Source organism: Dermacentor variabilis, chromosome 4 (genome assembly GCF_050947875.1).
Source record: "Dermacentor variabilis isolate Ectoservices chromosome 4, ASM5094787v1, whole genome shotgun sequence".
Classification (NCBI taxonomy): Eukaryota; Metazoa; Arthropoda; class Arachnida; order Ixodida; family Ixodidae; genus Dermacentor; species Dermacentor variabilis.
Window position 1 is genome coordinate 211202191 of NC_134571.1, and position 17311 is coordinate 211219501.

General features: G+C 47.2%; 1 protein-coding gene across 3 annotated transcripts in view; it reads left to right on the forward strand.

The window, feature by feature from the left end:
• LOC142580095 (adenylate cyclase type 3-like) overlaps nucleotides 1–17311 on the forward strand; it is a 416897-nt gene that overhangs the window by 321502 nt on the left and 78084 nt on the right. For all 3 annotated transcript variants that reach the window (XM_075690881.1, XM_075690880.1, XM_075690883.1), the window contains one exon: nucleotides 7537–7653. In XM_075690881.1, coding sequence (XP_075546996.1) covers nucleotides 7537–7653 — 117 coding nt within the window. The remainder of the gene's footprint in view (nucleotides 1–7536; nucleotides 7654–17311) is intronic.

Below are 17311 nucleotides of genomic sequence, written 5' to 3' on the forward strand. Positions count from 1 at the left end.
CGCGGTGAAAGGTGTCTGGTATGGCTTTAGTCTCGCCACGTGAACGATGTCACTTGCAGCCGACGATGACGCTGACAGGTCGCCGGGGATGACTTCATACGTGACATCGGTCACTTGTCGCACCACACGGTATGGGCCAGTGTAGCGCGACAGCAGCTTTTCAGAAAGGCCCACACCTCGAATGCGTGACCAGAGAAGCACCAGAGAACCCGGAGTAAAGTGCACGTCGCGATGGTGGCAATCATAGAGGCGTCTCTGATGCTCCTGTGAGGCCTCGAGACGGGTGCGGGCGAGCTGGCACGCGTGGTCGGCGTGTGCGATCGCGTCGCGGGCGTATTCAGTGGCTGAACGTGTGGCCGAAGGCAACAAAGTGTCTAAGGGCAACGCGGGTTCTCGGCCATATAGGAGATAGAATGGTGAATAGCCGGTGGTGTCGTGACGCGATGAATTATACGCGAGCGTCACATATGGTAAGTGAAGGTCCCAGTTGTGGTGGTCGGTCGCAACGTACTTCGAAAGCATGTCGGTGATGGTCCGGTTGAGGCGCTCCGTGAGGCCGTTGGTCTGTGGGTGGTAGGATGTGCTGAACTTGTGCTTTGTCGAGCAGGAGCGGAGGATGTCCTCGACAACTGCTGACAGAAAGCTGCGGCCACGGTCAGTGAGTAATTGGCGCGGAGCACCGTGCACTAAAATGATGTCATAGAGCAGAAAGTCAGCGACGTCAGTAGCACAACTTGTCGGGAGGGCTCTGGTGATTGCGTACCGCGTAGCATAATCGGTAGCCACGGCGACCCATTTATTTCCGGAGCCCGAGAGAGGAAACGGTCGAAGGTCTAGACCAACACGGAAAAAGGGTTCCGGTGGGATGTCGATGGGCTGGAGACATCCAGCTGGAGGTGTGGAGGGCTTCTTCCGGCGCTGACAGGGCTCACAAGCGGCAACGTAGCGCCGCACGGAGCGGGCGAGACCCGGCCAAAAGAATCGACGGCGTACACGGTCGTATGTGCGCGAGACGCCCAAGTGTCCTGCCAAGGAACCGTCGTGAAATTGTTGCAGGACTGTCGAACTCAGGTGTGATGGAATTACGAGCAGAAGGTCAAGGCCGTGTGGATCTAAATTGCGGCGGTATAATGTCCCCTCCTTAAGGAGAAGCATCCGGAGAGAGACTTCGCCAGACGTTGACTCCAGACGGTCGATGAGAGCTCGCAATGAAGGATCGCGGCGTTGCTCGTTGCCGATTTCAAGCAACTGGGACACAGAGAAAACGCAAGCGATGGCGTCCGCATCAGCCGGTTCGTCGACGGGGTAGTGGGACAAACAATCGGCATCCTGGTGCAAGCGTCCCGTCTTATATACCACGGAGATGGTATATTCTTGCAGGCGTAACGCCCAGCGAACGAGTCGTCCTGTGGGGTCCTTGAGCGAGGATAGCCAGCAGAGCGTGTGGTGATCAGTGGTAACACAGAAGGGGCATCCGCACAAGTATGGACGAAACTTCGCAACAGCCCACTAAAGAGCGAGGCACTCGCGCTCTGTGATTGAATAATTGCGCTCGGCGGGTGATAGAAGTCGGCTGGCATAGCCTATAACGCGATCATGTCCACGCTGGCGTTGTGCTAACACTGCTCCTATGCCGTGACCACTACCATCAATTCGAACTTCCGTTGAGGCAGACGGGTCAAAGTGGGCCAGAATTGGAGGCGTGGTAAGGAGAGTAGTGAGCTGCGAAAAAGATGTGGCATGGTCAGGTCCCCAAGGAAATGGGGCGTCTTTCTTCAAGAGGTCGGTAAGGGGACGTGCGATGGTCGCAAAATCCTTCACAAAGCGTCTGAAATAAGAGCACAGCCCTACGAAACTACGAACGTCCTTGGTAGACTTCGGAACAGGAAAGTTCGTAACGGCGCGAATTTTGTCCGGATCAGGTCGCACGCCTCTAGCGTCCACGAGGTGTCCAAGGACGGTGATTTGGCGGCGAGCGAAGTGACATTTTGACGAATTCAACTGGAGACCGGCGTGGTGGAACACGTCAAGAATCGCTAAAAGACGGGCTAGGTGCGTGTCAAATGTGGACGAATAAACGATGACGTCGTCCAGATAGCACAAACAGGTGGACCACTTGAACCCCTGAAGCCAAGAGACCATCATACGTTCGAAGGTGGTGGGCGCGTTACAGAGACAAAAAGGCATCACCTTGAACTGATAAAGGCCGTCAGGGGTAACAAATGACCCGCCGTGGTTGCTCAGTGGCTATGGTGTTGGGCTGCTGAGCACGAGGTCGCGGGATCAAATCCCGGCCACGGCGGCCGCATTTCGATGGGGGCGAAATGCGAAAACACCCGTGTGCTTAGATTTAGGTGCACGTTAAAGAACCCCAGGTGGTCAAAAATTTCCGGAGTCCTCCACTACGGCGTGCCTCATAATCAGAAAGTGGTTTTGGCACGTAAAACCCCAAATATTATTATTATTATTATTAGTAACAAATGCAGTCTTCTCTCGGTCCATGTCATAGACGGATATCTGCCAGTAGCCGGACCGTAAGTCTATAGAAGAAAATTAGGTGGCACCGTACAGGCAGTGTAGAGCGTCATCAATACGTGGCAAAGGGTACACGCGTCCTTTTTTGTGATTTTGTTCAGGTGGCGATAACCTACACAAAAACGCCACGTTCCATCCTTCTTTTTGACAAGTACGACGGGAGAAGCCCAGGGACTACAGGAACGCTCGATAATGTCCTTTGCAAGCATATTTTTGACTTCCTGTTGGATAACAGCTCGTTCGGATGCAGAAACACGACATGGACGTCGGTGAATAGGGCTCGCGTCGCCAGTGTTTATGCGATGGGTCACGACGGACGTTTGACCTAAGGGTCGAATGTCAAAGTCAAAAATGTCGCGATAGCCTTCAAGAACGCGGCAAAGAGCTTCAGCTTGAACAGGTGTAAGGCCAGAGGAAACCTCAATGTCGACGTCAGTAACTTTCGATGACGTCACGGTATGGGCTGAGCTGTCACGTTCTTCCACTGTGAATGGCTCGATCTCATCATCCTGCAAATTGCTAATTATAGCCAATGAAATCCCCTCAGGCAGAACTTGCGCGGTTAGCGCGAAATTGACAAGGGGAAGGCAGGTGCGGTTGCCAGTAATTGTCAGCACAGTATGCGGCACGGTAACACCATGTGTAAGTATTACTGCCGGAATTCGTGCGACCACGTAATTACCGTCAGGTACAGCTGGTGAGGACAAGTCGACGTGTGTCACAGATTGAGGCGGTAGGCGAATAAAATCCATGCAGCTCAAACGGCTTGGAGGCAGATACACAGGGTCGGCAACGGGAGGCAAGCCAAGGCTAATTGCGCCGGCCGAAAAGTCAATGAGGGCAGAATGATTGGCAAGGAAATCCAGACCGAGAATGAGTGCGTGAGGGCAATGCTCGATGACGGTGAAGAGAACGGCGGTGTGTTTCTCAGCAATGGTGAGTCGGGCAGAGCACATGCCAACAATAGCGACAGTCCCTCCGTCGGCGACTTGTACAACTCGGTTCGGGGCGGGCGTCAGAACTTTCTTGAGGCACATTGTAGCTTTTCCTTCGTGAAAACAAAATGCCGCACTCTCCGCCCCGTCTCCGACCTGCAGTTGTTCTTGCGCTTCGGAGAATGCAGGCAAGACCGACGGAACAGCTCTACGGGAAAGCATTGCTTTGAAAGTCACTCCACACGACTTCAGTAAGTCGGCGTTGAACTCGTCATCCTCTGGACGAAAGTGCAGCGAGCACACTATGCTATTTTTCAGCTTTTTGCCGACGCATGCACTGTGGCAGAGGTACGGCACTTAACCACTGCGAACGGAGAGGTTCACTCGTTGGCACACAGTGATAAGTAACTTCGGATTCGCCGTTGCAACTGCCTTTGGCCAAGTTCCGCGGACCGTTCGCGCTTCCCACGAAATCACATGGACGTGGCATTCTCGCTGCTTGTTCCAAGTGCAAGTTTCGCGAGCCAGCAGAGCCAGCGCAGCACGACGCGATAACGAAACAACTGAAACACCAAAGCGCGCGCGGCGCAGAGTCGAGCGCGTAGTGTCGAGCGAAAACGAAGCCTTTCGACCACTCATACTACTACTGAAGGGTAACGTCAAAATGCTATTTTTTCTCAGAATCGAACAGAAGTAGACAAATAGCATTTTCTTCCGTCTTATAACCTAATAAAATTATCTTTTCAATACGAGTAGTTGAGTACTAGTGAAATAAATTATGATGAGGAGTACCTTCGTCATCGGGCTAGTACCGGAAAGTCGCTGGGGGGTCTCAAATCGTGTCATGCATTGACCACAATTTCTCGGTTACTAAAGCTCTGTTCGCGATTAAATTGACGCCTTAGACGTTGTAGAGCATTGCTTTATCAGTTTAACTTGAGTTCATAGTAACCTTTAGTGTCCCTTTAAATTCATTTATTCCGGACAATGTCGTTGTTGATGTTGTTGCTGTTGTTACTATCACTACTACTTCTACTACTACTACTACGTCATCGAGCACGTCACGTCCACAGTTATCATCTTGCTAGCTTTCTTCACAAGTCCTTCGCCAGTGTATTCAAGCAGCCTTCTTTATGTTTGTACGTGCGCATGTACAGGTGAATCATTTTCAAATATTAAAAGGCAGAGCACAAACAAAAAGTGAAAGTGCGCCTTCCCAGATTAACAATTTATCCTCGTCAGTTTAACGAACCACGTATGCATAGCATTTGCCCAGGCTTATACCTCGTGACACAGGAAACGCGCGCGACATTGACAAGCGCACCACACAAGAACGTGCAGTCGACGACGGTCGAGAGAAAAGCCACTCTTGTCGTCCCCGCCGTGCAATCGATGGCCGGCTCGCGGGTCGTAATAAAATTTCGTCGCGACTTCCGTGGGTCTCTCGCTGCTTTCGTTATTTTTGGCTTCGGGAGCGCGCCGCTCGAATGTCAGTGGGCACCGACTGGGGCCGCGCAGTGCGCTCGGAACAGCACGACGGTTTTGAGGGAGCAGCGCGCGAGGCGCGGCTGTCCAACGAAGGTGATTTTTTTCTTTTACAGCTTCGCTAAAATTATCATCATCAGCGATGGCTCGAGCATCGCCGTCGTCTTCCACAGCTCGTCATTCCAGCGTCGAATTTCTCTTCTGTCATCGTAATGGGGAGGCCGCGTTTACGGGGGTATGAGCCATCGCTTAAGGGGGTACGAGCCATTCATTATTTTACGTGACGGACAGGTTTAACTTTGAAACAATCTAATTCTGAAGAATCGCAAGCGGCAATGTCGGCCGGATGCTGCTAGCTACGCCACCGAGCAAACTCGAGACATCGAACGCAAGCGACGACGGCGGACTGCAATCATACCGTCACTGATATCACCGAACGTGTGTGTATGCTCACTGAGAAACACAAAGACGTCAATCGTGAAACCAATCCAAGGAATCGTCAAAACGATTGCATGCCCGCATCTCTAGTGGTGGGCCTTGCGCCCAATGTACGGAGATTTGGAATAGTGGTTCCGCACATTTCATCCCAGCTGCAACTATGGGAACGCCACAACGTACTCTTGCGAAGCGCGCAAAAGCGAAATTGAGGTGAAATAATGAGGAAACAAAAGATTTACCATATAGACTGCTTGCGAAGTTAGACTTACATGTTGTAACACTCAGTGTAAATAACACAGCTTCGCTGTTCGACTATTTCCACGGACTGGAAGGGGACGTGATATTTACCCTTCCCTTTTCTTTCCTTTTTTTCTTTTTCTGCTCATGAAATCTTCAAAACATAGTACGTCACAATTTCTGCGGGCTCAAGAACCCAACGCGTGTCAATTTCTAGAGGAAGTGTAGAAAAGTAGCTTAGACCACGGCCGCGTCTATACATCAATCTGGGGGGGGGGGGGGGGGGGGGTAGATATTCTGTAAGAGTGCACCTAGTCGACTGTCCATTTCAACGTGGACGTCAAGGGCAACGTGGGATAAATTACTTGCACTTACTAATTGAATTAAAGTAATTATGAGTCAACGGAAATGAAAGTGGACGAAAAATTACTGGCCGCAGGTTGGACCCACGTCTTCGCATTACGCGTCCGATACTCTTACCAATTGCGGCAGCGTTGTCCTTGGTGTTTTTGTTTGTTGGCTTCTTATATGATTCCTAATGATCGGGCCCCTAGGTTAACCCCCTTTGTTCTCGTTCATTACATAACGAGGGTCCCGAATCCGGTAACATATTGATGCCTTCAGGTAGCATGTGTGGGTTTATTGACCGGTTGCCTTCACCCAAAAGGATCACGTTCTCGTGACGCCTACAGCAGAAAAGATGTGCCACATCCACCGCCAAGGTCTGTGAGTGGTGGCGCTGGCTAACACTTCCAGGGTTAGTAGTAAAACATAAATAACCCAGCAAGTGGATGGGAACTCGGCGCCGCGGTAGCTGAATTGGTAAGAGCATCGCATGCGTAATGCGATGACGTGGGTTCGTATCCCACCTGTGGCCAGTTATTTTTTTTCATCCACTTTCATTTCTAATAATTTATCATTTCTTTAACTTAATTAGTAAGTACAAGTAATTTACCCTATGTTGTCCTTGGTGCCTTTGTGTGTTGGCTTCTTATGATTAACAAATATCGGGCCCCTCAGTTCTCTTTCTGCTCGCTCATATATATGTATATATAGTCATATCACAAGAAGCCAACAAACAACGACACCAAGGACAGCATAGGGGAAACTACTTGTACTTAACATTGAATTGAAGAAATGATTAATTGATGGAAATGGAAGTAGATGGAGAAACAATTGGCCGTAGGTGGGCCACGAACCCACATCTTATATGCACGGGGACGAATCAGAAAGTGTTTGCCCTTATTTTTATTAGCCAGAATAAGGTACATACCGGTAAAACCAAAAATATACGTACTATTTTATGTACTTTACACTATTTTTCCCCGGAGTCCCCACACCGGTTCGTACATCTGTCCCATCGCAGCAATAAATTAGAAATACCCACGTGGTAGAATTTGTCCTGCTGACCGTGGAACAACCGTCGGACTGATGTCTTGGCTTCATCATTCTTGCAGTGAACGTAAAGTTGTCTGACGATAATGGTGTTTTGATGATGGTGAAGACAACTCTACAAATGCAAAGTAAGTACAGATAAATTACCAACCGCCACTGATTACCGCTAAATGACCAACAGATGTTCAATTTCGATAAGTTCCATTCCTTATTCATTGAGTACTCCGGCTGTTGCAGATTCTCGGGAAGCCAAGCACGCAAACCTGTGTGCAAAATGCGTGTGCCGCATTTATTCAAACACATGTGGCCGACAAGTGTGCGTGGAAAGTGTTAGCGAGGGTCAGTTTCCACACATCCTCGCTGCTTCCGTGATATACGTCTTATGTTCTTTTTTTGTAAAAAAATATGTTTTACTCTCTTGACTTGTGGTCCCTCAATCCAGGAAATATTTGTGGAAACAGTGTCACTAATTCGTCTATGTCATAATTCGTAAAACTCCTTGTACTCGTAGGCACCACCTCGGCCCATGACCGTGGTGTCAACAGCGGTGCAGAGCAGGTCATGGGTTCGACTGCTGGTTTCTTTTATGGCAGTCGCGCTCTGGGCGTCACTCCACTTGGCTACCACGGTAAGCTTCATCATTTCTTTATTGCCCCGTTTGAGCAGTTCATTTTGCAAAAGCTACACCTACCAATTTAAAGCCTTAAGAAGGAAAGACAGCGTAACATTATCGCTCCTTTTTTCTTCGCTAGTCGATTCAGATTTGCCAGGGTGCACTAGGACGGGAAGCAATATCAAGCATTGAACAAGACAAGAAAGGGCCTTACCTTTCTTTTACAGATCTATAGCTTCGTCCATAACTAAACCATGCAATTAGCTTTGACTGTGCTTGTTTCCGTAGTTTGTGCTACTGCGCATGAATTTCCTCCGCGTCTTCTGTGGTTGTGCAGATGTGTCTGCCAATGACGGCTTACCTTAACTCTGCAGCAACTAACTCTGCTCCTGTGTAATAAGCTCTGCCTACCACACAGCTGTCTCTCGCACTTCAGCCGCTTTCCTACCGCATTTTATATTCTTGTGTATGCTTCATTTGGTGCGCCAGTGCGCAAGAAAGCTTGGCTATTGGATACACATTCGTAGTGCTCATAGCCTCAAGACAAACGCATTAACTTTGGTCGCTGAGCTACGTGAACTGACAAAAAAAAGTGCCTCTCGTCTGCCCAGCAAAGCGTTGTGAAAACATGGCTTGCACATTACGACAGCTGCTTTTTAAATCTCGGAAGTGAATGCTACGCGAATTTTCTCACCACGAAAATATGCTATACTCAGTCAACACATAAAACAGGTCGTTCTTTGCGAGCAGTTTATGGTGCCTATTTCGGACGCTATGGTACCTAAAATGAGGCTTTATGTGCCCTTTTAGGCACCGAAATCCCACATTACTAGTGCCTAAAAATCCGCCCTCTAGTCACCAATGTTTCTTTGAAGTTCTAAAACGACAAAGTAACTGACTTCAGCAATTCCTGTGGCTCTGAACCTAATTGCTACGACAAGCAGCAGGCTTTCACCGCGGATATATCCCCAAGCACAGCTTCTTCTTTGCAATGCAACAAAACCAAAACATCGTCCTCAACCATTGCAGTGTCGCCCGTTGTGGTCCCTGAAGTGCGTCCACAGGCGCCTCTGCCCTTTCAGATGTGGCGCGGGGAGCAGCTCCGAACTACATGTATAGCCGTGTGTCTGAATTGCTGTGGCTGTAGTGAGCACTCAAGTGTTGTGGCGAGGATGATTCTGAGCATTGTGATATGGCCTGACGACGACAACTTTACGATAACGAAGTAGGCCGTCATCGTCGAAATCAACGAAGCCGCGGGAGGAACCTACACATCAATTTTCAAGCTTTTAATTGCTGTCAAAGTAAAAGGTAAAGAAAAAAAAGCAGCAGTCGTTTGAAAACAAATTCACTTTGTTTTCAGTGAGTTAGTAATCATACACTTTACATGCATCCACGATTTCATTGCCTCGTCAGGTTCACCTCAACGTACAAGAAATGGCTACAAGAGTGTGCAAGTACGACTTCTGTAAATGTAGGATAATATCGACTTTAATGCTGTGTTAGAATATCCAAAAACCCTCACTTACATCAGATTATCTAAGTTTTGATGCTCATTTCTTCATTAGATTCCTGCTTTATTTCGCCTCATATGTGTGCAACCAATCTCGTTTTGAAAACAGTGGACTTTAAGCCCCAGGTTCCCGTGCGGTTTCGCAGTGATGTTTCGCGGAGCCCACCTGTTGCCTCCTCGGTCCACACTCTGAGCTCAATTATTGTTATTTGCTAGATGCACGCCCAAATCTCCGGTACGTTACAGAAAGAAGCGGAAGGTAACAAAAGCTCCTGCTGTAAAAGTGTGACACAGCTAAGAAAAAGTGTGATTATTGGCAATCTCGAAGTTCTTGGTGTCGGTAATGGGGGGAACGAAGGAGGAGGGAGAGGCTGTTCCATTCCGTGCGGTGAATGATCACTGTTGGTGTTAATCCAACATGATTACTCGCTAACTTTGAACCTAAGATGTGAAAGACATGTAGCTTTAGATAGAGAAAAAATTATTTCAGAACAGGATTGTAATGATAAATTTCATGCTACAAAGCATATGCAGCAGTTTCTACAGGACAATGATTATCAACTCAGTCATTAAGAAAGGAATAAAAAGCCGCGATAGCAATTACGCGTCACTGCGAAAACCGCTAATCGTGTAAGATGTAATTAGAAGAATTCCGTAATTACATTAACTTCTCGGCAAGTTTATAGAGGGTCTTTTTCGTTGTTATTATCAGTGATAAATAATAGTTATGCTTGTCATAGGACTTTTCTAATATAAATATTTCTAAATCGAACAGAACACAAATGTTGCAGAAAACGAACTTTGAATATCAAATGAAATATCTATATTCTCTCCTTTCTGAACAAGCTCCAGTACTAATACTGCGTGGGGTTCGCCTGGTAAAAAAAAAAGGCAATTTATATACAATACTTGATGCATGCATGTACCACCGTTCTCAACAGCTCGTTCGGTCAAGTGAGCAGTTGGCAAATTTCGTACTATTGATTTCCGTTACGTGGTGCACAATGACAACGACAGCAATAAAACAATAAAACAGCACGTCATGTCATGCGCGTAAGGAATGTCGTGTTTGATGAATGAGAGACGTGTGGTGCAGCACCGCGCGTTCTTTTCATGAGATGCAAGCATAGCGAGACTAACCAGCTAATAAGTTCATCTTCTTGAACCGAGAAGCCAATTTCGCACGTTCACTGTGCAAAAGCGACAAATTATCATTGAGTGACTGGAAATTATTGACCAGAGCACCGCGCGCTCACTCATGAACTCGTGTCACATGTGCACGACTCTTCTGCGCCGTAAGTATTCTCAACAATCCTCGCGTGCATCAGCCTCCCTCCGTCAAGACTACCATAAGGGATGTTATCCCTTGCACTGGAACAGAAACAAATATTGGGCATTTCCGCATGCTGAATTCCTGAATCTAATACGAATTAAAAAGCAAAAATAAATATTTGATTCCTATTCCAGATTTTCAATTTACGCAGACCAATATGTAATACTGAAATTCATACGTCTCATGATACTGCGCAGTATTCTCCTAAACTGAAGGTATGACGGGAACGCCGTACATCAAGCGCGAAGAAGAGAACCGAGCGTTGAGCCATCTTTTATTGTAGTAAAATTCACGCATTGGGGGGGCCTTGACTGTTTCCTGGGTGTAGCGTAAATTTCTTGTGTTGTTCTCTTCTGAAGCGACGAATATTTATGTTTAGTTTCGGGAATTCATTCCCATCTGCCACTAATTGAAACTGTTCAGTCGGCTTACGAATATGATCGCTTGCAGGCCCACGCTTTTTCTTTCAAGATCAAAAAAAAAAAAAAGAAGCGCTATCAGCAGCGTGGGTTGCAAGAACAAAACAGCGGAAAGAGAACAAGCAGACAGAGGGGAAAAATACAGAGAAACACTCCCGCATCAAGATATTCTGTTCCGCGGAGGCTTCACTTAAATTACCAGAACCTGGAACCACATCCGGAAGCGGTCTCGGCTCAGACACGCCGCTGTATAAACGGTAAGCGAGCGCCACCGTGTGCTTGCTTTGTTAGAGAGTTGACACTAATGGGCGACCGCATGTTTACCGCGCTCGCCCACATTTTCGTTTTAGAACATGACCTGGACCAGGCCGCGCAGGCGTTGCTCTCACGTTAGTCAGATCACCAGCATGCGTATCACCTTTCTACGCAAATGAGGAACGTTTTCTGTTGCTTCACGTCGTGATAGATGCTTCTTCTTTTTCTTTTTACACTTCTCAGGTTGTACTTAGCCATTTTACTTTTATCAGCTTGCAACCGTGGGTCGTATTAAGCATCGAAGTACCTGCGTAGGGTTGTTCTAGACACATGCAAGGAGATTTTCCTTTCGGTGATCGTGCACCAATTTCTCTTCGTACGTTGTCCGTAATTAACGAGGTCACTGACTCCGCTCTGAGAAAAACGAGTAGCCAAGTTTTTGTTACTAGCATTTCGGGAGGGCATCGTTGTTAGCCAGGACCCAGTGTCCTGATTTTTTAAATCTTCCTTTGTGGCTCATTCGCCGTGCTTGTTTCTAATCATGATAGCCGTCCATGCAATCATAAACGTGGTTCCCCTGAATATAGACCGACAATCTATCGGTTTGTTCGTGCCGTTCAGGAGAAAATGTTCTCTCCGAGCGGCGTTATCCCCTCTTGACTACCTGTTTGCCAGACAAGGCGTTCTGATCATGTATTGCACCACGGGAGCTCCGTTGAAAAATAGTGGGAGAATAGTGGTTGTGTAGCTCGCCGTAATCCCTTTACCAAAGTGTACAGACCAGAAGCCGCGATAAAGCCGCTTTTCTTCTCGGCCTATGAATGTATCTTCAAACTGAGGGCTGTAGTCCAATACCTGGCATTATGAACTTTTCAGTGCACCCGTAAATTTGAGTTTGTGCGCCTGCATCACGGATAAATTCAGTATGTATTTTTTTTGCGGGCCTAGCATTCGTATACTTTTTCTCACTGGTGCAAGTGAGACGATGCAGTCGAACACGCCACTTCCTTCAGAGGAAGGCTACAGTCTGCCGACGTAGGCACTGGAATAGAATGCGTGACAATGAAAACCTAGACTTTTGCCTGAGTGAAAGTTCCCACGTGATGAAAAATAATCTTGAAACAGTTGTTCGTAAATACGCAGTCCGTGTATATCGTAATATGTTGTCGAAACAGTCAGAGTTGCATGGAGACCTAATGTACTGCTCATGTAAACATATTTATCAGAGGAAGTGTGGTTTCCTTCGACTATCGCCATTGCATCTCATTTGCTTGCAAATTCCAAGTCTGTCTTAGTTTTTTTTTACTCGCTTGTGACGCCATTATGCTGCCGTTTTGGTTTGTCATGTTGACAAGTTATTTCATTCAAATATGGGGTTTAACGTGCTAATACGACGATCCGAAGTACCTGCATAGTACGGTCTACTGTTCATCACTTTGTTTTTCGTTTTTTTTTTTTACGTGCACCCAAATATATGTGCACGAGCGTTTTCGCATTTCACCTGCATCAAAATGAGGACGCCGCGGCCGAGACGAAAGTTCGCAAGCTCGGGCTCATTAGTGCAACACCACGGCAACTGTGCTACCGCGGCAGGTTTTGTCATGTCCACTTACTTCACAAGAATGTGGGGTAAGCGGCGGCCGCGTTCCGAAAGGTTGGTGTGCAAGAAAGCTTAAGAACTGAGCTCTGGGTGCGCGTTATGGAGCGCAGCTGGTCAAATGATGTTAAAGAACCACCGCTCAAGCATTCCATACAGATCGTTAGCCAGCGAAGCTGAAACGTGCGGTCCCGGTTTTTTTATCACTGGGTTAATGCCGACTGGCCATTAAACGACGGCTTGGTAGGCTGCCGGATCCTCGGTGCGCAGTTGCTTCTTGCACTCGGCTGGACGAGCCTGTTCCTGTGCCCGGGCTGCGGCATCGGTCCGGCGTTTACGAGTTCGTTCCTGGTTCTACTCGCGGCGTTGCTGACCAAAAGATGCCTGCTCCTAAGGAGTACGTATGACGCGTGGCATAACCACTTCGGTGCCGGAGAGAAACGGCTGCGCGCGCGCGCTTGGCTGCGATGGAGAGCAGAGATGTCACTACTGGCGTAGCTAATACAAAACCACCTAGATAACACGAGACATTTTCACTCCGTTCTGTGGCCCGACTGCCACAGAACCTAATGGGGATGCTTCCGAACTACCGCTTTCCTCACGCCAGCTTCAGCAGTGAAAATTTCGGGCCGGGTAGCTCGACATCATGGATTGGAATAAACCGGCCTTGTAATACTTTGGTGGTGTTGGCTAATCGCGCGCCGCTCTTTCTCTCTTTATTTTTCTCGCATGCGCATGGGGCTGCGCCGGAGGAGTTTCCGGTGTACAGGCGACCGACAGACGGACGGACAGACGAATTGGCTAGCAATATACAGCTTAGCTGTAAAAATAATGTGGACCATATTGTCTATATACACACGAATTCCGAGAACAAGGCCGCGTCAGATCTAGTCGCATGAGTGCACGACTGGCTGTGTTGCGGTTACACTGCAGCTATGCGGCGTTGCGAGTCTAGTCATTCCCCGCTCTATACGGAACGCTTCCGACTGAGGTGCTTCTCAAAGCCTCTTTGTGCCGTTAAACACTGTCAATCGATCAATCACTGCGCACGCACATAATTAAACTGGGTTCAACCATAATTGGCCGAATCAAAGCAATGTACTTGAAAGGAAGAAATTGCCATCAATATGTTTGTAGCACGAAGGCGCAAAGGAAGTTCATACGGGTTTGTGACTATCTTTAATATATTCTTGCGCCAAAATGGCAGCCGCCAAGAATAAACACGAGTACGATGTTGGACAACTTCGTCTACGGTCAACACGGTGCGAATGACAAAACAAGAGCGAGCCTCAACTTCTATTGCTGCTGGGTAAATATGCGGTCAAAACTAAACGGTTTTACGCACTTCATGACGTTTGACAGCTCCAACTTGGACAAAGGACGGCGAAAGAGGCGACAGACGGAGACAAGCGCTGTTCTGTTTCGCCGTTGTTTATCCAAGTACGCGCTGTCAAACGTCATGAATGAACACCAACCAGCTCGCTCCCATACCTCGTTGCGCAGTTGCCCAGGCTCATGAGGGCGCATTAAAAACAACGCAGATTATAAGTCCATTCAAGCGCTGCGCAAGCTGTTACGCATTACTTAGTGAGAAAGTAAATGAACCATACAAAACACATTCACCTGCCCGCAGTGCTACGTGCAGCGACGTCACCACTGACGTTCAGAAGGGCGGACATTGAGGCTGGTATTCCTTGAAGTTGGTGCCGGTCTACCCTCAGTGTTGAACGCCTAATCTCGGTGATGACGCAGAACATCCTGTTTTAAATAGCTTGTAAGCTTTGTAACGTGTTGCGTCTTTGCTAACAAACCGGACTCATCGTTGGCAGGTCTCTCTTTTTGTCTTTCTAACAAGCCTTCCATTTTGTTTTCCAATGACTTACTATTCGAGTGATAGCAGTGTAGTATTATTCTCCATACTCTTGTTACCAGAGCAATCTTTGTTATCGAACTATCGATTAGCTGTTGCGATAAAACGTAGGGCATGCGCGTGTTTTGCTCATAGGAGAAATGTCAAAATATATACACTATAATTCAACTCGTCAGGCTGGCCAGACCCTCTTCACATCTGTTAACAGCTTGGTCCCTCTCTTCTATTGCGCTTTTTCGTTCACGTGCCGAGCAAGCTCATTGCGATCCACAATGGTCATAAAATGAATGTGTTGTCATTATTAGAACACCGTTGATTTCTTCAAATCTTCATTTTCCTGTCAACCTGCGTCTTGTTTAAAGTAAACTCATAGCCACTTGATTTCGCGCAGGCTTTAGCCGCCACCAGCTGCATGATAGGCCCTGAACTCCTGTTTCACAAATGAAAATGATACCCTCGCGTAAAGAAATAGTTTTTTTTTTTCAGTAAAGCGTCACCTTTAAAGTGGCGCGCAGTCTCCGAGGGCTACAGCGTCCTTTGTTTGCTTCCCTGCCATGCCTTGGAACTTGAAAGTAGCTCATATCCAGTGGACTCGGGAATCGCGCACCTATATTTCATTGGACGTAATCTGCACCGATTTCATCGCTGAAATCATCGCTAAATCTTTACCTTACCAATAGGCCCCTTAATGCCTTTTATTTTCCGGTTCTGTGCGTTCAACCTCTTCTCTATATAGCATTGAGTTGCTCTGAAATCATTTGAACACGCTTTCGGATGATATCACACTTTTTCGTCAGAATTTGGCCCACAGCATTTGGTGTATAAGTAGCATCTGGCCTGTGCCACCCATTCGGCTTGCGCAGCCCTGTTGTTAGAGCAAGGTAGATTACATACTTCGACCTTGTATACTTTATTCGGCGACAGCCCTTTAGAGTTTAACATTTTCTCTCTCATATCGGTGCCTGCCGTGAGATTATGCCAGGAAATGTTTTCTGGGGCCTGAGATACGTGAGTCAAGAACAAGTACACCTCGACAACGAAACATACAGCGGGCATTTAGACGGTACCGGGCTCTTCTTCCATAACTTTCGGCTTGAAAGGAAACATAGTGTGTGTATGCCTGAAGCACGCGTGAGGTCGAAGCCCAGCACATCGAGGCACCCTAAAACATGATATCGTAAACCTCGAAGGCCATAGAAGGGGCTAGTACTTTTCTGCACGAACCGCTTGATGGCACTCATAAACCCTAGTCGTAACCTCAGGGGCCGTGGAATTGGCCAGTACTTCACTGCGCGCTCCACTTGCTGGCGTGCGTAAACCATAGGCGTGGGAGTTGATGACAGGATCGAATGAATTTAATTTACAAATTTAATGGCGGTAAAACTGACCATAGATCTTACAGACCAATTACGATATATTTTGTAGCATACAGGCCAGCAATGCAAGCCATTCAGTTGATTTGAAAACATAGGTAGAACTGAAGGAGATACTGCGGAAACTGGGAAAGCGTTTTAGCATCGCCAAACACAGCAATAATAACCTATTTGTAATCACACAGTGCATATAGAGACATAGCCAAGGAAGCGAACAGGCCAATTTCTGATGCCTTTCTAGGTATTGGTGGCCCATACGACAATTTAAACAGTGTGATTTTTATAATATTGATACGTGTACTTATCTTTATCGGGCAACCGCGTTTCACCGCCTAACAAATGTTATCGCATAGCGCAGGACGCGCCCGCATGTATCGGAAGTTTCTGGAATGATATCGATAGTTCCATCCGATGCCTGCCACCGAACCTTGTGTAATCTGATTGCATGTATGCGCTATGCGAATAGTGTGAAACTTTGTGGAAGACACGCGGGTCCCAGCGATTTCTCTGGAACATTCGACGACTGATGTATAAAAGCCGACGCGCTTGACCCGCTGATCATATTTTCAACGATCGCCAAGTGTGCTCGCTGCTATCGTTGCTGTTTGAGTGTAGCCTGCATTTGAGGGCAAACGTTCGCCCAATAAAAGTTAGTTTTGTCTTTCACAGTATTGCTACTGTGTTCTTTAACATCACTACCACGTGACAATATCCTTAGAGGGCAAAACCTTGAGGAATGAACTATAGAATTTGTAAAAAATAATAATGAAGTACACCTGCATAACATAGTTAGGGTCAGGTGGGAAGGACTAAATTACGTGGCCTTATTATACTGCAGGATCTGCACCAGGGTGTGCCAGTGTCATTGCTCATATTTATGATGTACATGACGAGCACGTAGATAAAGCTAGAACCAAGCAACTTAGGTGGTAATCTTTCGCGTGAACGAAGCGGCAGAGTAACGACTTTTTGGTTTAATGTACGCGGTTGACTTCATTTTTTTAATGAATTAACGGAAGGACACGCCACTTCTTGTGCATATACGCGTGTGCACAGAAGGGCAAAGCTCCGGGACTTAATTAAGTTTTAAAATTGGCCCCCCTTCGTGGTGTTTAATGATACGACAGCTCAGCTGGTCTCAAATCAGGAGATCAACCAGAGGTAGCCGAGTATAAATGCCTTAAGTGTGGACAAACAGGGATACAGGTACAAAGAAAAACATGAAGCATTAACCAAAACGAAAGGCAAGAGAAACCCTGCCACAATGAAACACAAAGTGCTACGGAGGTTAAAAATATGAAGTAGTACGAAGT